The following is a 22,735-nucleotide window of genomic DNA, read 5'->3' as shown; positions in this document are numbered from 1 at the left end:
TTGTGTACCAAATAGATTTAACTATGATGCATGCACATCTTGGATACGGGATACTACATAATATGGAATATATTCACATGCGAATTTTAAAATTTTATATATACATATAAAATATAAAAATTTTTTTAGATAAATTGTAATAATATTTTAATATTTTGTTGATATTAAAATATAAATTAAAATTTTAATGTCTTATTTTAATTATATTAAGTATTTAAAATATTTTTTATTTTAATAAATAATAATATATTATATATAAATTTATTTTAAGAATATATGTTAAGACTAGACACGTTGACATATGATAGTATTTAAGTGTGTGTAGGTGTGTTCAAAAAAAATTTTTATTTTTTATTTAGACACGTTTAAACACCGCAGATATACATGTCGGTAAGTGTCGTATTCGAAATGTATCTAACACGTGGACATGACAACTCAACAAAATATCCGTGCTACATAAGATTTAAAAAAAGCCTTCATTAATTTTCAAAGTGAGCCTGATGCTTTAAAAGACAGGGAAGATGGAGATCTAGTGGTGCGTAATCATAAAATACTTGGCAGGGAATAAAAGGTTTATTTTAGTCTAGTATTTTCAGAGGAAAATAGGGTGAACGATCTGATAGAAAATCTCAGAGCTTGGAGTGAGTACTTTGAGTAGTTTGATCCTCTTCGTAATATTGTTGAAGTTCTTTTCCAAGATCAAAATGTTGTTTGAGTTATCGAGGTTTTCTGTGTGTCTTTCTTTTGTTTTTTAGTTTTTTAAATTTTTGTTCAAACACCAAAAAGAATTGTGAAAATAAATTAATTTTATTGGTGTATGTGTAAAATTTTATACTATTAAGACATAAAAAATTAAGGATGTATTTAGTTTGCGTTTTTATTTTTTATTTTTATTTTTAACATTTTTATTTTTTGAATTTTGTGAAAAATAAAATAAAAATAGAAAGTAAAAATAGAAAATAAAATTTTATTATTTTCATTGCTTTTACTTTTTTTCTTCACAAAATTCAAAAAATAAAAAACATTACAAATAAAATGCATACTAAACACAACCTTAAAATTTTCAAAGTTGTCAAATTATTAGTCTTCTATTATCTTATTTAGGCTACGGATTTTAGTAATAAAGATCTCAAATTGAACCATTTGCTTTTCATTTTTTGTAAGTTTGTAATTTTATATTGAGTAAAATTTCATCTCGAACTCTAACTATTTTGCTAGCTCTTATTTCGTTCCTCATCAATTGAAAAATGACATTGTAGCCCCTAACGATTAACCCGTCAGAGACACACCCCTTGACGCCATTGATCTTTTCTTGTTTCTTGATTCTCTCTCAATGAGCGTGTTTAATTGGACAAAATCAATTATTTTATTTTCATTAATCCATTCACAATTTCATATTTAAAATTAATGATTTAATTAATTTTAGATTCAAAAATCACAAATCACTAATAAAAAACATTTAAAATTAAAACACTGAAACAGAACATAAAAGGAAATAGCTAAACAGTGTCACTAACCTTCCATTGGCAGCATGACGACAACGGCGAGGCGACGAAGACACGACGGTGACATGACAGCGCAGTGGCTGGATGCCTCGAACAGTGAAGTCACCGGGAAATGGACGACGTGCTGAGCTAGAAGAGAAGGTCTGGCCGTATGGGTTTGGGATCGGGGAAGGAGGAGGCCGCGGAGATGCCGACAACCGTGGACGGCGGCGGCAGTTCCATTGACGAAGCTGGGTTTTTGGTTTGGGAACTTTGGGGAACCTTAGGCTGCGTTTGTCTGCAGAGACAGGACACTAGACAGGGACATAGAAACACAAAATCGTGTTTGACAAAGAAGATATGGACAGAGACAATGTGTCCAGAGATACTGAATTAGTGTATTTTGTGTACATCCTGACAGTAAGGATACAGAGACACTAAAAAGGGACACAACTTATTTTTCATTTTTCTTTCATTATTCTTGTTGATTTTTCATAATTATATTTTTTATTATGATATTTTTCGTCACAAATTTTTTGAATGAAAAAAATATGAATAAATTGGATTTTCATAATTTGTTCTAGTTTATCACCTAACAGAATACAAGAACACAAAATTTTGTGTCTATATCATTTATGTCTTGTTCCCAATGTCTTGTCTTATCCTGTTTTCATAAACAAATGCAACCTTAGGGCTTGCTAGTGAGTGTGTATTGAAGGAGGGGTGTGGAGGGGGGTTAACCGGGTTAGGGACTCGCATGGGGTGGGGGATTTTGTTTTTTTGTTTTTTGAATAACAAAAACAACGCCGTTTCACAAGAACCAATTGATTCTTGGTCCGGTCCAATCGACTGATTCAGTGATTTCAGAGCAATTTGGAGATTGGCAATTTTAGGAAAAAGATCAGACCATTTTTTACGCCGGTTTTTGGTTAAACTGGTTCGACCGACCAATCCGATCCAATTTCTAAAACATTGCTATTATCTTATTTTAGGCCACAAATTTTAGTAGTAAGATTTCAAATTGTACTCTCTGCTTTTCATTTTCATAAGTTTGTAATTTTATATTGAGTAAAATCTCATCTCGCCCTCCAACTATTTTGCTAACTCTCATTTGGCCCCTCGTCAATTAAAAAATGATATTGCGATCCCTAACGATTAATTCCATCCGATATTATATTCTTTCTGTTAATGTGTCTGTCCAGAACTAACATATGTTGCCACCATTTCAATAGAACACCCCTGCCGTCTCAACAATATGCTGTAGTAAAATAGGCCAATATCAATTAAGGCAATGCATCCACTATCAATTATATGTCAATTCCAGCACCAGCATATGATGTCCACCAATGGATTCACATAAACTCCTCATCATTCCCTCACCTAAATGCACTTAAAATTGTCATTCAGCAACTATCATCATATTTATTAATCAATCTTTAATTACAAAAATAAATGCCACTAATGGATAAATTAACAATCTCAGCAATAAAGGGTACAAAGATATAAATGGAACGAAACTAAAAGTGCAAAGCTTGATCTTACACAAACAGCTGCACAACACCTGCCTCGAACTACCTTAACACCGCTCAACTGCATATGTGCATGCTAGGGAAATGAACAATAATATCCTCATTTTGTGTACTCTAACCCAGTAATATTCAGTATTTACCTGCTAAACTTACATGCTTTCTAATACATAAAAACTAAGAATTTATTGTTCCTCAAACACAAAATGAATTTATAACTAAATGATGTGGATAGGTAGTTGATCAATTGATTTCATGGTGACTATAACTAAATGATGATGAAAAGTATATAAATTCATTTTGCGTTTGAGAAACAATAGATTCTTAGTTTGGTACATATTTGTATGTATGTAAGTGTAGTAGGCTGATACTGAATTTGGAAATTTGAGATTCACAAGTTTGTTTCCCTGTGTCTGCATCAATTTATAATTTTTCTCTTCAAGTTGTGTTGCTTTTAGTTGTCCTTCTTCTGCTACTTTAATTCTAGCTTGATTCTCATTTTCAATTTCTGAGAACTTTTCTTCAAACTCTACTCTTGGTGAACTGGATGATGGATGGAGTACCACACATAGAGAGCATGCGAGTGAAGGAATCAATAGCTTCATCAAGTGATTGGGACTGCGAGTGAGAGTGTAGGGATGAAGTTGAAAGGAAGCAGAGACGGAAAGCAGAATGGGGAACAGAATTTGTGATTTGAAGAGCATACCTTAATTTGATTGGTGAGGATGAGAACAATGACAACATTCTTTTCTTGCAATCAATGGAGTATCATAAAAGGGAATGCGTTGAAGAGTGCTTCCACCTGAGAGAGCGAGAGTAGTATCAAGCTTATTCGATTTGTTTAATTGTTGATTTGTTTCTACTTTCTACTTGAAAAATTTGCCAAAACTAAAGATTTAGTAATTTTTTTATTATCTTAGTTTCGGCCACGAATTTTAGTAATAATATTTCAAATTGAACCCTCTGTTTTCAGTTCTTTATATACTTTATATTTTTTCATAGAAAAACTAGTTATTTTCTATTCTACATTAAAGAAAACCCCTCAAAAAACAAATGATAACTGCCTTTTTTTTCAAAATTTTTAATGTCAATTTTTTTTCCTGAAAAAAGAAAACAAACAAACAAATGGAACAATGTTTTTTATGATAACTTCAAGAACATTTCAAATGTATCATTTGATCTATGGTAGAGCCAGCATAAAGATGAAAGTTATCAAGCCATCAACCTACAAGTTTTTCATCAACTAGTTTTTGGTACAGAGAAGCCTAATGATAAGTCTGATGATGATTGGACTTTGTTGCATAGACAAGTCTGTGAATATATTAGGCAGTGGGTTGACGATAATATGTTGAACCATATTATTGGAGAGACACATGCTCGAACCCTTTGGATTAAGCTTGAACAGTTGTATGCTCGAAAAACTGGGAATAACAAGATGTTTTTGATCAAGCAGTTGTTGGCTTTGAAGTATACAGATGGGACATCAATGACAGATCACTTGAATAATTTCCAAGGAATTATGAATCAGTTATCTTCCATGGGCATCAAGTTTGATGAAGAGATTCAAGGATTGTTACTTTTTGGCTCCTTACCAGACTCGTGGGAAATTCTCAGAATGTCATTGTCCAATTCTGCTCCTGATGGTGTAATCTCTATGGATCTTTTCAAGAGCAGTGTTTTGAATGAAGAGATGAGAAGAAAGTCACAAGGTACATCGACTACACATTCAGATGTTCTTGTTTCTGAGTCTAGGGGGAGAAGCAAAAGTCGAGGTCCTAAAGGTAGAGATCAAAGCAGAAGCAAGTCTCGAGAAAAGTATAAGAATATTGAGTGTCATCATTGTGGTCAAAAGGGGCATGTGAAAAGATTTTGTTGGCAGCTAAAGAAGGAGAAAGCCAAGGCAAGTAAAGACAATAGCACAAATAAAGATGATGGTAGCAAGGAAGACAAGGTTAATGTAACTCATGATGATTTTCTTGTTGTTGAGGAGTTTGAATCTGTTAACCTTGTTGATAATAGCACTAGTTGGGTGATTGATAGCGGTGCTTCTATTCATGTTACATCTAGGAGGGATTTGTTTACGTCCTATACTCCTGGTGATTTTAGTGATGTGAAAATGGCTCATCAAGGTGTTGCAAAATGTGCTGGTGTTGGACAGGTTTTTTTAGAAACCTCCAACGGTACCAAGTTGACTTTGAAGCGTGTGAAGCATGTTCCAGATATTCGGTTGAACTTACTTTCTGTTGGTAAGTTGTGTGATGAAGACTTGGATAGCTCATTTTCTCGTGATAGCTGGAAGCTCACCAAAGGTTCCATGGTTGTTGCTAGAGGTACAAGACACTCTACTCTTTATTTAACTCAAGCAAAGATTGTGAAAGATGTTGTTAATACTGCTGAGTTTGTTGATGAAACTGATTTATGGCATAAGAGATTATGTCATATGAGTGAGAAAGGCATGAATATGTTATCCAAGAGGAATCTTTTATCTGGTTGTAAGGTTGCTTTGCAAAAGTGCAATCATTGTTTTGCTGGAAAACAAAACAGGGTCTCTTTTAAGAGCCATCCACCTTCAAGGAAGCCGGAGATACTTGACTTGGTGCATTCTGATGTATGTGGGCCGATGAAGACAAGAACACTTGGAGGGTCTATCTATTTTGTAACCTTTATTGATGATCATTCTAAAAAATTATGGGTTTACACTTTGAAGACCAAAGATCAAGTTTTGAATGTGTTCAAGCAATTTCAAGCTTCTGTTGAAAGAGAAACTGGGAAGAAGTTGAAATGCATTCGTACTGACAATGGTGGTGAGTACTCAGGTCCATCTGATGCTTATTGTAAAGAGCATGGTATAAGACATCAGAAGACTCCTCCAAAGACTCCTCAGTTGAATGGCTTGGCTGAAAGGATGAACAGGACACTGGTTAAAAGAGTTAGGTGCTTGTTGTCACAATCTGGATTGGCAAAATCCTTTTGGGGTGAAGCTTTGAGCACTGTTGTTCATGTCTTGAACTGGACACCATGTGTTCCCTTGCAATTTGAAGTGCCAGAGAAGGTATGGTCAGGTAATGATGTTTCTTATGATCATTTAAGAGTCTTTGGATGTAAAGCTTTTGTTCATATTCCTAAAGATGAGAGATCTAACCTTGATGTAAAGACTAGGCAGTGTATTTTTATTGGCTATGGCATGGATGAGTTTGGTTACAGGTTTTATGATCCTGTTAACAAGAAGGTGATTCGAAGTAGAGATGTTGTCTTTGTTGAAGACCAAACATTGAAGGATGTTGATCATGCAGAGAAGCCAATGGTTCAACCTAGTGATGATTTTTCTGAGATGGATATTACTCCCTCTATGCCTATGGTAGAAGATGGTAGAGTTGAAGCTCAAAATAATGAGCATGATACAAGTGCAGGTGAAGATGGAATAGTTGATCCGATACTTGATAAAGTTGGTGATGATGATCAAGATGAAGAACCAGCTTTGAAAATTCCTGCAAATGCACTCAGAAGGTCTACAAGAGAGAGGAAGCCTTCATCAAGGTATTCTCCACATGAGTTTGTTTTGTTGACTGATGGGGGAGAACCTGAATGCTTTGGAGAAGCTGTTGAAGATGAAAGCAAAGCTCAATGGCTTGAAGTTATGCAAGAAGAAATGAAGTCCTTACTTGAGAATGTTACCTATGAGTTGGTGAAGCTACCAAAGGGTATGCGAGTTTTGAAGAACAAATGGGTATTCAGAATCAAGAATGAAGAATACAATTCTAAGCCTCGGTATAAGGCTAGATTGGTTGTTAGAGGTTTTAGCCAGAGAAAATGTGTTGATTATGAGGAGATCTTTTCTCCTGTTGTGAGGATGTCATCCATTCGTGCTGTGCTTGGATTAGCAGCGTCTCTTGATTTAGAGATTGAGCAAATGGATGTGAAGACAGCTTTTCTTCATGGTGATTTAGATAGGGAGATCTACATGGAGCAACCAGAGGGCTTTGTTGTTAAAGGAAAGGAAAATTTTGTGTGCAAGCTTAAGAAGAGTCTTTATGGGTTGAAGCAAGCTCCAAGACAGTGGTACAAGAAGTTTGAATCTGTTATGTGGGAGCATGGTTACCGTAAGACAACTTCAGATCATTGTGTATTTGTGTAAAAATTTTTTGATGATGATTTTATCATTCTTTTGCTTTATGTGGATGATATTTTGATTGTGGGCAAGAATGCTTTGAGGATTAATGAGTTGAAGAAACAGTTGAGCATGTTCTTTGCTATGAAGGACTTGGGTCCTGCCAAACAGATTTTGAGCATGAGTATTACTCGTTATAGAGATTTCAAGAAGCTTTATTTATCACAGGAGAAGTACATAAAGAAGGTGCTTCAAAGGTTTGACATGAATGATGCTAAATGTGTTGCTAGTTCTTTTGCTTCTCATTTTAAGTTGAGTACCAAGCAGTGTCCAACCACTGATGAGGAGAAACAAGCAATGAATGAAATTCCTTATGCTTCAGCTGTTGGAAGCTTGATGTATGCTATGGTGTGTACTAGACCAGACATTGCTCATGCGGTTGGTACAGTGAGTCGTTTTCTCTCTAATCCAGGTAAAGAACATTGGAATGCTGTTAAATGGATTATGAGATATCTCAAAGGTACAACTAACTTGAGTTTAAGTTTTGGTGGTGAGAAACCTTTGCTAGTTGGCTTTACTGATGCAGACATGGCAGGAGATATTGATTCTCGAAAGTCTACTTCAGGTTATTTGATCAAGTTTGCAGGGGGAGCTATTTCATGGCAGTCAAGGCTACAAAAGTGTGTTGCACTTTCTACCACAGAGACAGAGTTTATTGCAGCAACTGAAGCATGTAAAGAGTTGTTGTGGATGAAGAAGTTTCTTGCAGCACTTGGTTTCAAGCAAGATCGTTATGTGCTGTTGTGTGATAGCCAAAGTGCTATTCATCTTGCCAAGAATTCTACTTTTCATCCAAGATCTAAACACATTGATGTTAGGTATCACTGGATACGGGATGTGTTAGATTCCAAGTTGTTGGAACTTGAGAAAGTTCACACTGATGACGATGGTGCTGATATGATGACAAAAGCATTGTCAAGAGAAAAGTTTGAAACATGTTGTTTGATCGCCGGAATGACGAGGGCCTCCACCTAGTCAAGAAGGGGGAGATTTGTTGGATTTTTTTCTCTCCTTTGTGAGGCCCAAGCCCAACATTTTGGGGGTGTATTCTTACACCCTAGTGTTACAACCCTAATTCAGTTTTTTGAGGTTTTTCGAGAGAGAGAGAATAGCCACCAAGTGAGAGAGAAGAGGGAAAACAGAATTCCCGTTTTTGCCCAAAGCAGTAAATTTCAAATGACAGTTTCTCAGTTGTTCACTGTTGGATCGGCTTAAAATTTAAACTGCGTGTTCCTATCGTCTTTTTCTTCATTCTGGTCGGTGGAGATGTTGATTGGATGTTTGTAGTAGGAGAAATTGGTTTCGCAAGAGAGAAATTAGGTTTCCCGTTTTTACACAGAGCAGAAATTTTGGAACGGCAGTTTCTCATTCTTTCACCGTTGGATCGACGTGAAATTTGAACTGTAGATTCTTCACATCTTGTTCTTCATTCTGAACGGTGGAGATTTTAATTGGAGGTCTGCAGAAGGAGAAATTGGCTTCGACATCAGCTCTTTTTTTTGGGTATATTTCATCTTCTTGCATATTATTTGTGAGCTTTGGTGCATTGATGTTTTGGCTGGTTATATACACATTTTTGTGCTTTGTTTGAGACTCTCTTGTACCTCATTTGATTATAATGGAGCTATTTCATTGGTCTGGACGACCCGTGGTTTTTACCTCTCACATTGAGGGGGTTTTCCATGTTAAAATCTTGGTGTGTTCTTGTTATTGCTTTACTTGCTATATTTGCTTGTTATAGTTGCTGCCATATTCTGTTATGAGTGCTTCCATATTGTTCTTGTATTGGACATTTGTGTCGTTTCCGCTGCTAGGCTCTTTCATGAACATCTGGAGTAATGTTTTCCAGCATCATATGATTTAGTAAATCAATGGCTCCCTTAAGTTGGCCCGCAAGGCACAATCCATAAATTAGAGTGTTGTAGGTGATAACATCGGGAGAAATTCCCTTAGCAAGCATTTCAGAGTATAAATGAAAAGCCGGACTTACAAGTTTAACCTTGCAGAGGCGATCAATAATTGCGCTGTACATGAAGACATTAGGAACAATCCCATGCCGTGGGATCTTTCTCAACACTTGAATTGCAGCTGATGTGTGCCCGGTCTTACAGAGACCGTTGATCAAGGTCCCATAAGTGACTTGATTAAACTGAAATCCATGAGCCAGCACTGTGTCATGAAAGTGCAGTGCTTTGTCAGCGTTACCACATAAACAGAGACCTTTGATGATTGTTGTCAATGTTACGGTATCAGGCTGAAAACCACTCCTGAAAATCTTTGCGAAAGCAGAGAAAGCAAGAGTGATCCAACCCATTCCGCAGCAACAATTGATTAAGATATTCAAAGTAAATAAGTTGGGAGCGATTCCCCTGGCTTGCAATTGCTGAAAAAGGGAAATGGCGGTGGGGAAATGGTTGGTCTTGGCAAGAGATCCCAAAATCTTGGTGAATTGAATGATGGATGGAGGGCGAGGCATAGAGAGCATGCGAGTAAAGGAATCAACAGCTTCATCAAGTGATTGGGGCTGAGAGTGAGAGTGTAGGGATGAAGTTGAAGGGAAGCAAAGACGGAGAGCGGAGTGGGGAACAGAATTTGGGATTTGAAGAAGAGCATACCTTAACATGATTCGTGAGAATGAGAACAATGACAATATTCTTGCAATGAAGAGAAGTATGGTAAAATGGAATGCGATGAGTTGAAGAGTGGTCCCACCTGAGAGAGTGAGAATAGCATCAAGCTAGTTCGAGGTTGTTTGTGTCATGTTTCTACTTCTAAATGTTTAAAAATATTTGTAAGTTTATAATTCTACAATTAACCCCACAGGTTTTTACTTTCCAAAACCCTTAAAGATAATTTGTGCATTGCCGCTCGCTGCGCCCCCTGTTGCCCTTCCTCGCCACCGAGTCAACCTCAGCCTCTTCTGTTGCTGCATTGTGTTTTGGCTTTGCTACCCTGTTTCTCGTCCGCGCCACTATCTCTGACTCCATTCCTTCTCCCTCCACCTCTGCCTCTGCCACTAGCTCCAAAGGCATCAAGGTTCCATTCTTTTCGCTTTTTCTATGAAAACTACATGTGAGTTTTGATGAAGTTCTTAGGTAGTTGATTGATTGATATATAAATTCATTTTGTGTTTGAGGAATAATAGATTCTTAGCACGTATGTGAGTATAGTAGGCAGATACTGAATTTATATTATTCATGTTTATCTCTGCGTCAATATATCATTTTTCTCTTTAAAAGTTGTGCTTCTTCTGCCTCTTTAATCCTGCCTTGATTCTCATTTTCAATTGCTGAGCACTTTTCTTCAACTCTTCTACTTCAATCTGTGTTATCAGAAATTAAATGAATTGCTTCTCATAGACAATTATGAAATGAAAAACAATGAATATATGCTGCTATTTGTTAGTAACTGAGTAGTTCATCCCATTGGTATATGGACTTTTGACATAATGTTTTCTCCTGTTGAATTTCTTACTCTGACTTGTTACTTGATGGTTTGACATTGCATCCAAAACTGTGTTAGCACTTAGTAGCATTTGCTATATGTTTGCTTAGATGAGGAATTTTCTACTCTTTTTGCAAATAATCATTAATTCTATTCCATGAAGAATCACTTTATAATTTTCATTTCCCACATTTCTTTTACTTTTTGTAATTTAAATTTCAAGTGATAGATGACATAACATTATTCTTGAAACAAAAACAAAAAGGTAAAAGTGCACTCCTTTTTTTAAATTGACTATTTAAAAATATCACATGATTTCCTGGGTGAAAATTTTATGTGCAAAATGTATTTGGAACTTCTAGCTAAAGTAATTCCTTTTTTTTTTCATGATTTCACTTTTGACAGTAAAATGTACTATTTTAAGACAAAAGTCTAGACCTATCTCCAGCTCCTCATTTTAGTAACTCTAGCTTGGTGTTGTCTACAACATGAACGTCTTTAATTACTATAACACTTGCTCAATTGCTAGTTTTGTTGCTTTCCTATTATAATTGCAGCGTGGGCTTCATCTTGCTGACCCTAAACTGTTTTGTAGTTTTGCAATCTTTTGTCCTTTAGTTTCTTCAAGGTCAATTAGTATATTGAGAAAGGTATAATATTCAATCACGGTTACTAATGAATTCTTCTGATGTAAATTTCTTAGCTAGACTAATTATTATGAAAGTTCTTTGGTGTATTATGATGCGAAAGGAAAAGAGGGATTATTAGATTATCAAATTAGGAATTCACTGGTTTTATTTACAAAATTCAATTGTTGTTTTATGATTTGTTTGTATTATTCTATTTTCAGTAGCATTAGTATAGTTGCCTATCAGTTTAGCCACTGCATTCTCTTTACGCATAAAACTTTTTTCGTGTCATTATTTTAGCATCATTGGCCTGTTATCATTTTCAGTCCTTAGCTAGTAGATATCACAGGATTGTGATCAAAATGGAGAGTTTTCCTCATGAAGAACTTGAGGTAGCAGCTTGGATTGTGAATGGTCTTATAATGCCAGCTTGTCACAAGAAGTATAAACATCTACAGGTAACATTTCTATTATTTCTTTTGTGGAAATTTCTTTTGATCAAACAAGGAAAAGATTCATCATCCTTTTGTTTAAATTCAAGAAACATTCAAGAGTGCACATATTAAAATAACTCAGAATTAAGAATGTGATGTTCGAAAAGGTGAATCTACAAATAAAGAATTTTCACTATGGCGTTGAAGGGATTATTTTGATTGTTCATGTTTTTATTAAAGGTGGATACTCCAAGGAAGATTTTAAATTATCTTCATGTGAGAATGCTTCTTTTAGCCATTGGACAGTGATTGTAGGGTTTGATTTTAGTATGTTATAAAAGTATTATCTTTTATTTAAAATGTGACTAAACATATAACTCAAAATTTAAGCAAATATCTTTATGAGATGTTTTTGACATCTTTATAATAGGTGTCTTTATTAAATGACAATTCTATACTAAAATTTGAGTACTTCAAAATTGCAGAGGTGCAGTTTCAATGTTTCATGAGGAAAGTGTTTGAAAATTTATCAAACTCATTGAGAAAAAGGACGTCAGTTGTTCATGAAGATGTTAGTACCGAATGCTTAATGCATTTTTAACATTCGTGTATGAGGGCCAACATTCATGAAAGGAAAAACATTTTTAGCAATATCAAATAAAGAACAGTTTATTCTATTTTGACTTTTGACCATGGCTTAGAATTTATTAATTAATTAAATAAATAAATAAAAACAGGTTGAAGTGAAATTGATCCTTGCAAATACTCCAAAATAATTCAGAATCCAAGGCCTATATTTGATATTTTGAACATTCATGCGCAAAAATTTATCAGTATAACTTTGTGTTACATATTTATGAAGCAAAAAATACGCAGAGGTAACAAACACGAGCTAAAAGCACTGTTTCAACTAAGTGGGCGTTGGAATTCAGATTTTAACCCAAACATTGTTACAAACCACAATTCACAAGACATTTATCTGGACAAGGCCTTCACTTGTTATAAGCAATGCATCGACTATGAATTATATGTCAATTCCAGCTGCAGCAGCAGCATGTGATGTATAACACTTCCCCAATCTTTGATATCCACAATGCATTCACATAACTCCTCATCATTCCCTCACCTAAATGCACTTAAAATTGTCATTCAGCAACTATCATCACATTTATTAATCAATCTTTAAGTACAAAAATAAATGCCAGTAATGGATAAATTAACAATCTCAGCAATAAAGGGTACAAAGATATAAATGGAACAAAACTAAAAGTGCAAAGCTTGATCTTACACAAACAGCTGCACAACACCTGCCTCGAACTACCTTAACACCGCTCAACTGCATATGTGCATGTCAGGGAAATGAACTTGTGAATGTCAAGCCATTTCAAATTTTCAATCCAATATGATCAATGTAATATCTATATCTCGTATAGTCTAAGCCAGTAATATTCAGTGTCTACCTACTAGACTTAGATGCTTTCCAGTACATAAAGACTTAGATGCTTGGGTCCTATTACTGTAGTATGTTGCATTCTTGCTGCTTAGTTTAATGGCATCTGAATAAAATCCAATGGCTTTCTGCTATTCCTTGCCCTTGTAAACTAGTTATTTTCTATTTATACCTTCAAAAAATAAAAAATAAAAAATAAAAAAGACAATCATAAATGCCATTTTTTCAAAATTTTTAATGTCATTATTTTTGTAAAAGAGAAAAACAACAAACAAATGGACCAACGTTTTTCATGATAACTCCAAGAACGTTTCAAATGAATCAATTGATCTATGGTAGAGCCAGCATAAAGATGAAAGTTATCAAGCCATCAACCTACAAGTTTAGCTCAGCTAACAAATGAAAATACTCTCTACTGAACAATTCCAATCATATAAAATTACCATAATTGTTTCATTAAAACCAGATTTGATCACATAAATGTTTCTTAACACAATATTTTAGCTTTAATGAGATTCGAAAGACAATAAGTGTACAAGGAAGCTTCACAACTAACAAGGATTCCCTTTGAATGATGAAAATCACAACCATTTCAGCTTAAAAATAAATTAACATCAATGCACATATATAATTACAAAAATAAAAAAGGAAATAATGATAGATCCGACAAGCTACATATAACAGCCATCTAGTCACCGAAAATGCCATAAAATAAGCAACGACAAAGAAAACACTTAGGTGTGGGTAAAGCAGAATAAAGAATCACAATCATGTGAAGATCTAAAAGCATTAATATGGAATCGAAAGATGATCGAGAACAAAACACAAGTTATAAATAAAGAGATACAAACAACATTTTGTGATGTCTAACCAGAAGAATCTCACCATCTTTTATTCTTGCAACAGGCCTTTAGATATCATTTCACGAAGAAGTTTCTCCGCGTTATCATTTTCACCTCTTTCAAACAGAGCACGAATGATTGTTTCATAAGTCATAGCATTTGGTAAGCAACCATTGTCTTCCATTTTTGACAAGAAAGCCAATGCTTCATGAAGTAGGCCCTCTTTGCAAAGCCCATTTATCATAATAGTGTATGTTCTCACATCTGGACAATAGCCTTTAATGGAAAGATCTTGAAAAATCTCTTTTGCATTTTCAAGTCTTCCACTTTTGCACAGGCCATCTATAAGTATGTTGTATGTATATATATCTGGATCAATGCCACTCTCTTTCATTTGATTGAATAACATAAGTGCCTTGTCATGTTGTTTGATATTGAACAAAGCATCCATCAAGGAACTGTAAGTGACTATATTAGCGGGTTGACTTCGATCATGCATCTTTTCAAGAAGCTCCAAGGCACAAAGGATTCTCTTTGATTTTCCCAAGCCATCAATTAGAGTATTGTAAGTTACTGTGTTAGGAACCAAGTTTCTGCGATGCATCTCTTCGAAGAGATTCAAGGCGTCATCGATCATTCTACTTTTGCAAAAGCCATTAATCATGATATTGTAACTCCGAACGTCAGGAAACACTCTATTCTTGGCCATTGTGTTGAATACATATTTTGCCTTATTTACCTGATTAACCAAACAATATCCATCCATTAAGCTGTTATAAGTAAACACATCTGGTTTCACACCATGTTTTGTCATCACAGCCAACACATTCTTAGCATCTTTGATCTTTCCTTCCTTGCATAGTCCATCAACCAAAATATTATAGGTAGAAGCATTTGGAGTAATGTTTTTCAGCATCATATGATTTACTAAATCAATGGCTTCCTTGAGTTGACCCGCAAGGCACAATCCATAAATTAGAGTGTTGTAAGTGATGACATTGGGAGAAATTCCCTTAGCAAGCATTTCAGAGAATAAATGAAAAGCATCATTTAAAAGGGTAACCTTGCAGAGGCTATCAATAATTGCACTGTACATGACGACATTAGGAACAATTCCATGCCGTGGGATCTTTCTCAACACTTGAACAGCTGCCGATGTGTGTCCGATCTTACAGAGCCCATTGATCAAGGTCCCATAAGTAACTTGATTAAACTGAAATCCTTGACCCAGCATTGTGTCGTGAAGGTGCAGTGCTTTTTCAACCTTACCACAGAGACAGAGACCTTTAATGAGTGTATTCAAAGTTACGGTATCAGGCTGAAAACTCATCTTGAGAATCTTGGCGAATACAGAGAAAGCGAGAGTGATCCGACCCATGCCGCAGCAACAATTGATTAAGATATTCAAAGTGACTATGCTGGGCGCAATTCCTCTGGCTTGCAATTGTTGAAAAAGGGAAATGGCGGCGTGGAAATGCTTCGTCTTGGAAAGGGATCCCAAAATCTTGTTAAATTGAAGGATGGGAGGAGTACGACGCATAGAGAGCATGCGAGTGAAGGAATCAACAGCATCGTCAACTTCACGAAGGGATGGAGGCTGAGAATGAAAGTGAAGGCTTGTCCATGAACAGGAACAGGAAGGAGGGAGAGTAGAGAGTGGAACAAAATTAGGGATTTGACGAACAGAATACCTAAACCTTGTTGCATACAACATTGTTGATTCTCCTTCTGAATCTGAATAACAGCCACCTCCCAGCTAAGAGAAATTTGCTAAAGCGTTTACATGTCTAGACTAGAACTCTATAACGAAAATTAACGAGAGTGCTTTTTGAATCATTGAATCCAACAATTTACTTTCTAGATTTTTATTTTCTTTATTTTGAGGATATTACTTTTAGTTTCTAAGAGTAAAACTTCACTCCGTACTTAACCATTTACCTAAATGGCAATTCGTCTTTTAACTCAATAAAATTGACATTGTGGCTTCTATTAATTTATTCGGTTAGATTTTCGGATTCCTTTGTTAACCTTTGTTAAGTCTTAATGGATCTATCCTGTGTATAACGTTAACTGTTATTGTGTCAAACAATTATTTGATAGCATAATCAGCAAAATATTATCGTTTTTTAGGGGTTTAATTGTTCTAGTATTAAATCCATAGAAGTTTAATTGTCCTCGAGAACCAAATACAACAAAGGATGCTCCAAATTTAGATGTCCTTGAACCAAATACAACACATGCCACTTTCCACTACCATCCATTTTCTAAGAATACAAGAAAATATTAGATGAGATTGGAGCATTTGGAGAGATACCTAATTATTTGGCACTTGAGGTAATATATGGCAATTGCATCATACATGCGTAGCCCGTAGAAAATGAATATCCTTTGAATCCTATATAATGCATAAAAGTGCACTTTTTATTTGAAGGTTTCATCACCAAGTGCTGAAAGGATATTAAAATTTAAAAATGCCACATGATTCGTTTCTAAGACATGCCTATCAGAGTCCGCTTTATGAAAAGAAAAAGTACAAAGGACTAATTAGTAATTAGTGGTGTAACCAACTAGGATAAAAACAATCTAAAAAAAATTATAAATCAATATGGTATCTGATATCCGAATGTTTTCATGTCATATCCTTGGTATTTTTTGTTTATAATTTTATTTTTATAACAAACTATTGCAAAATTGTTTGAACTTTGATAAGACTACACTTAAAAATTTTTATAATATGTAAATTTTTTTTTTTTTTTTTTTTGCAAAGTTAAAAATAACTAGTAAGATTCAAACCTGAAATTTCTAGGTAAAAATGAAAAGATTATACTATTTGAACTATAGCTCATTGGTATATAAAATTTATTGCTATTACAGTTGAATTATTTTAAATTCATAACAGCAATAATTTAATACCGAATTTTGTTAAAATTGGATATGAATAAATGTGTAATTGAACAAGTTTTATATATTTACGTTTCAAACAATTATATTACATTGATTTTATATATACTAGTGTATCCACTTTTTTATTTTTGACAAATGTATAATAATAATAATAATAATAATAATAATAGTTAAAATGACAAATATTTATATTCTAACTGAGTGCAAGTTTTATAAACAGCACAAGGTATTTTTAATTTTTTATGAATATATACGATAAAAGAGCCTTTCACGTGGGACAAAATTACATCCTTTCAACTCACGTTATTATATATACATTATATATAGTGGTACAAATAGATACATCAAATGATTTTTAAATAGCATGAAATTTTATAGAGATATCTATAAGATAAAAAATACTAATATAAAAATTAGGCATTTGAGAACTTACCACAAGGTAGTAAGACACCTTCAAACATCAATAGTGAGTGCTTTTATTGTAAAATTCGAAGACCAATGATCTCAAAATCAAAATATTGAGCTTTAGTCATGAGCACTGTACCTCACATCACTTGTAGTACATTACAATCCTAATGACCTTATATTACTTTTGGCAATTACACTAGTGATGTCTAACTTGAACAATACTAGCTTTTCTTCCCTTAAGGAAAAAGAATAAGTATAATTTTGCTGACACCACCTAACACAATGTTGTATGAATACTATAACAAGAAATGAGTAGGTTCAAAACCTTCATGTTTCTGGAAGCATTCGGCAGCCGATGACGACTTACCGAAGCCATCACATATAGGGGACAGAATGATATATCTACTGGAATAGTTTCCTCAATCTTTCGGCGGCGGAGGATGCCATTTTGTTGGTTAGTTCAAGTACCAAGGCATGTTGAAAATCTGCAAAGAAAAATAGTTCACCTATGATTTAGAAAATTCTGAAACTTTCATATGAAAATAAGAGCAACAATCGAACAAAGATGCAAACAAGGAAATATAGTAGCCTGTGCAGATACTTGTCGCACACAAGTCTGAACTGAATGAAAGATCTTACCATCAAGTGCATCGGTATAGTAGCCAAGCATCTCTCTAGCTCTACCTCTTCTAAAATAAACTTTGACATTCTGTGGGAAAAAAAGACAGGGAATTAATGTCAATAAATAATAAAATTCTGCACAGCTACTAGATCCAAGGAAGTATAGAATATGCAAGAATCTGAACCTAAGTTTGAAGGAGCTTCATATGAAGCAGACTCATGATATTTGGACTTTGGATTATAAGCAAAAGTTGTTTGTCTTCATGACAAGAAAATCAATCATCACAGAACTTTCATAATTATCCAAGTTCAGGATTATTTATAGAGGTAGATCACCTTTTTGTCAAGGTTAATTGCTTTTGTACAATCTGCCTCAGCTTGGAGGTAACTGCATAAAAAGTTAAAAGATAATAATAAAATAAAGAGTGAAGTATACTTTTTGTCCTTGAAGTTTGGAAAAAGTTTCAAAAATACTCTTAAGTTTTATTTTGTTTCAATTTTGTCCCAAAAAATTTTTATTTGCATCAAATATACCTTCGACGGCTGAATTTTCAAAAAATTTAAGACCAATCTAACAATAATGCATAAAAATTATGCTTGATTTGCTTGTGTTGAGTTTCTTGTGAAATTGATGCAAATCGAAAACTTTTGGGACAAAATTGAAACAAAATAAAACTTAGAGGTATTTTTGAAACTTTTGTCAAACTTCAGGGACAAAAAGTATATTTTTGCTAAATAACTTTTGAGAAGTGAAAGGCAAGAACGATATGCTACCTTCCAAGTTCTAGATAAGCTTGGGACCTATTACTGTCGTATGTTGCATTGTTGCTGCTTAGTTTTATGGTTTCTGAATAAAATCCAATGGCTTTCTGCCACTTGTCTTTGTAACCTTGACTTCCCTGATTAAGTAACAAACTGAAAAATAAAAGTTAAAAATAAATTAACAAAATAGTAATAATAATGCAAGAAGAAGAAAGAAAGAAAATTCAGTGTTTAATGTACATGGATTCAAATGAAAGATAAGCATGGTTTATAGCAGCTGAATTTTAGCCAAAGATGATATCGTAAAATGTGCAAGCCATGTTGCATAATTATATCAGAACTCATAAAGTGCTGAATTTATCTAACACAGTTGCAGAAATACCTTTTCTTTCGCAATTTCAGCAGATTCTTCCCTAGTGACAGCATTTCTTGGTGCTTTACTTTTGGCAGAAATATCAACCAGCTCTTGGAGCGTAGAATACATGGTTCGTAGTGTGCCCAGTAGAAAGCAATCATTACCATGCCGAGCTATCAAGGAGACAGAAACAGGACATTTTTCGTAAAATCCTAATGGTATTGTGACCTGAAAAGGCAATCAGCACTCAGCAGAATGTGGATGAGAAAATAATCACAAGGGTGTGTATTTGTTTCAATGTGACTCGCATTGCTATTTTTATATTCCACCCAAAGTAACTTGTATTTAGCTACTAGTGGGACGAAATGATTATGTTGCCTATTAAAGCTCATAACAAACTTTTCGTAAATGACAGCAACAATTTTAAAAAAAGAAGAATGATCACCTATTGTTTTGAAAATAACAAACTTTTCATAAATGACAGCAACAATTTAAAAGAAAGAAAAGAGGAACATGATTATTTTACACTCACTGGCATCTAATACTCGAGCAGTTTAACAGTACAGCCAAATATTGTTACAATTTATTTGAATGACTACATAGTTTTGGAAAGTCCAATTAGCAAATTGAACTGTCAGAATCTAACAGTAAACTATGAAATACTTGAGGTAAAAAAAAAACTACAGATAAACATGTGTATCAGGTTCTTGTCTCTAATTCTGCATTTCTATCTATAAATGATAAGATGCAGTTATCAGATCAAAATAAAATAATAAATATAGAATAACCGGAATGTGAAAAAGTTGGATGAAGCTTCATATAAAGTGGACACATACATTAAATATTAGGAAGCAAACTGTCTCATATATGCCAAGTAGTAGTTCAATCAAAGCTTGATTTTTGTTAGCCACGGATATTTGGACCTTGAATCAAAAGAAACATTCATTTATTCTATAACCTGATAATTACATTAGTGGCTGTTTCCACAGCTTGAACCCGTGACCTTGAGGTCACACTGAGACAACTCAACCGTTACAACAAGGCTCCCCTTCAAACATTTATTTATTCTATTATGAGAAGAAAATTAATGATCTTGTTTTGTTAAAGTTAATCGCATTTGTACAATATGCCTCAGGTACAGCCTTATAGGGCAAGGCAACTGCATGAACACAGAAAATGAGAAGATGTTTGCGAAATAATTTTGGAAACATGATCCAAAATACATTAGATGGCTACATCAGCAAGTATATTGCTGCATGGGAAAATGAAAGAATGGAAGACAATAACAAGAGTGTAGAGAAACTTAACAAGTGATTCTCTTTGAACGAAGAAATCAAAACAAACTTAGTTAGGAATAACTTAACATCAAAGCACAAATATAATAAAAAAGGAAATAACAATATATCCCCACAAGACACATGTGACAACCACCTTGACACAAAAAGCCATAAAATAAGCAATGACTGAAAATATCCAAGTGTAGCTAACACAACAAAGAATCACCATCATGTAGAGAAAGAAACAGAAGCATCAATAATATGGAATGGATAGATGATTAGGAAGAAGGTAACAAAACACAAGTTAAAAAGAAAGTGATACAAACAACATTTTATGATGTCTAACAAGAACAATCTCACCTACTTTTATCCTTGCAATAGGCCTCTAGATATCATTTCACGAAGAAGTTTCTCCGCGATATCATTTTCACCTTTTTCAAACAGAGCACGAATGATTATTTCATAAGTCACAGCATTTGGTAAGCAACCGTTGTCTTCCATTTTTGACAAGAAAGCCAATGCTTCATGAGGCAGGCCCTCTTTGCAAAGCCCATTGATCATAATGGTGTATGTCCACACATCTGGATGATAGCCTTCAATGGAAAGATCTTGAAATATCTCTTTTGCATTTTTAAGTCTTCCACTTTTGCACAAACCATCAATAAGTATGTTGTATGACCATATATTTGGGCGAATGCCTTGATCTTTAATCGTGTTGAATAAAACAAGTGCTTTGTCAACATGATGGTTTTTGCATAAAGCATCAAGAAAGGAACTGTATGTGATTATATTAGCAGGTTGACCTTTATCATGCATCTCAACAAGAAGTAAGGAAGCACAAGATATTCTCCCTGATTTGCACAAGCCATCAATAAGAATACTAAAAGTTATAGTATTTGGAACCAAGTTCTTGCGACGCATCTCTTCGAAGAGATTCAAGGCGTCATCGATCATTTTACTTTTACAAAAGCCATTAATCATGATATTGTAACTCTGAACATTAGGAAACACTTTATTCTCAGCCATTGTGTTGAATAAATATTTTGCCTTATTTACCTGATTAACCAAACAATATCCATCCATTAAGCTGGTATAAGTAACCACATCTGGTTTCACACCATGTTTTGCCATTACAGCCAATACACTCTTAGCATCTTGCATCTTTGATCTTTCCTTCCTTGCATAGCCCATCAATCAAAGTATTATAGGTATGAACATTTGGAGTAATGTTTCTAAGCACCATATCACTTAACAAATCAATGGCTTCCTTATATTGACCCTCAAGACACAATCCAAAAAATGAGAGAATTGTATGTGATAACATCGGGAGAAATTCCCTTAGCAAGCATTTCAGAGAATAAATGAAAAGCCTGACTTACAAGTGTATCCTTGCAGAGGCTATCGATAATTGTGTTGTACATGAAGACATTAGGAGCAATGCCATACCGTGGGATCTTTCTCAACATTTGAATAGCAGCTGATGTGTGTCCGGTCTTACAGAGCCCATTGATCAAGGTCCCATAAGTGACTTGATTAAAGTGAAATCCATGAGCCAGCACTCTGTCATGAAAGCGCACTGCTTTTTCAACACTACCACAGAGATAGAGACCTTTCAGGATTGTTGTCAATGTTACCGTATTAGGTTGATAATCCATTCTGAAAATCTTGGCCAATACAGAGAAAGCAAGCGTCATACGACCCATGCCGCAGCAACAATTGATTAGGATATTCAAAGTAAATAAATTGGGAGCTATTCCCCTGGCTTGCAATTGCTGAAAAAGGGAAATGGCGGTGGGGAAATGGTTGGTCTTGGCAAGAGATCCCAAAATCTTGGTGAATTGGATGATGGATGGAGGGCGACGCATAGAGAGCATGCGAGTGAAGGAATCAACAGCTTCATCAACTTGGCGAAGGGATGGAGGCTCAGAATGAAAGTGAAGGCTTGTCCATGAACAGGAACAGGAAGGAGGGAGAGTAGAGAGTGGAACAAGATTAGGGATTTGACGAACAGAATACCTAAACCTTGTTGCATACAGCATTGTTGATTCTCCTTCTGAATTCTGAATAACAGCCACCTCCCAACCCCCAGAAATTTTTTTGGTGACTCAACTCCCAGAAATTTGCTACTGCATTTACACGTCTAGAATTTTATTACTTTTTATAAACTTTTTTTTTTACAGAATTATTTTTTATTTAGTAAAAATTCAATTAATAATTGTTAAATAATTTAATTGACTAAAATTTCATTTAAGGAATCTCAACTTTTAACTGTACCTGACTTTTTACACATAAGTACGCAACCACTTGAAAAATTAATACCTAATTACCTATTTAACATAGACGAGTGATATGGGGTAGAACTATAATTCTTTGTTCATAAGTAGATGTCATTTGTGGAGATATTAAAAGTGGTACGATATTACTTACTTTT

At 34.6% G+C, this 22,735-nt stretch overlaps 2 protein-coding genes and 1 non-coding gene across 4 annotated transcripts; all 3 read right to left on the bottom strand.

The window, feature by feature from the left end:
* Window positions 1-12,827: 12,827 nt before the first annotated feature.
* On the bottom strand, window positions 12,828-13,287 carry LOC112803884 (uncharacterized). Its single transcript, XR_003818728.2, has 2 exons — window positions 13,146-13,287; window positions 12,828-13,021 (listed from the first exon to the last, which is right to left on the bottom strand). It is a non-coding gene; the product is annotated as an uncharacterized protein (transcript).
* A 621-nt stretch (window positions 13,288-13,908) lies between these two features.
* LOC140173007 (uncharacterized) lies at window positions 13,909-22,428 on the bottom strand. The gene is made up of 2 exons (XM_072196070.1): window positions 20,674-22,428; window positions 13,909-15,733 (listed from the first exon to the last, which is right to left on the bottom strand). Exons 1-2 carry the CDS (start codon window positions 21,493-21,495, stop codon window positions 14,027-14,029), a joined length of 2,529 nt encoding a protein of 842 aa, XP_072052171.1. The 5' UTR covers window positions 21,496-22,428; the 3' UTR covers window positions 13,909-14,026.
* Window positions 17,338-20,899, bottom strand: LOC112802326 (translocon at the outer membrane of chloroplasts 64). Of its 2 annotated transcripts, none has more exons than XM_029298480.2 (6): window positions 20,669-20,899; window positions 19,055-19,255; window positions 18,685-18,825; window positions 18,247-18,298; window positions 17,929-17,998; window positions 17,338-17,774 (listed from the first exon to the last, which is right to left on the bottom strand). In XM_029298480.2, the coding sequence occupies exons 2-6, from the start codon at window positions 19,192-19,194 to the stop codon at window positions 17,692-17,694; spliced, it is 486 nt and encodes a 161-aa protein (XP_029154313.1). In that variant the 5' UTR covers window positions 19,195-19,255; window positions 20,669-20,899; the 3' UTR covers window positions 17,338-17,691. The 2 variants fall into 2 exon arrangements, with proteins under 2 accessions (XP_029154313.1, XP_029154314.1); XM_029298481.2 differs by having other exon boundaries at window positions 20,665-20,794.
* Window positions 22,429-22,735: the final 307 nt, after the last annotated feature.

This window comes from Arachis hypogaea, chromosome 5, assembly GCF_003086295.3.
Source record: "Arachis hypogaea cultivar Tifrunner chromosome 5, arahy.Tifrunner.gnm2.J5K5, whole genome shotgun sequence".
Taxonomy (NCBI): domain Eukaryota; kingdom Viridiplantae; phylum Streptophyta; class Magnoliopsida; order Fabales; family Fabaceae; genus Arachis; species Arachis hypogaea.
Note: the sequence above shows the minus strand (reverse complement) of the source record. Positions and strands in the feature narration are given on the sequence as shown.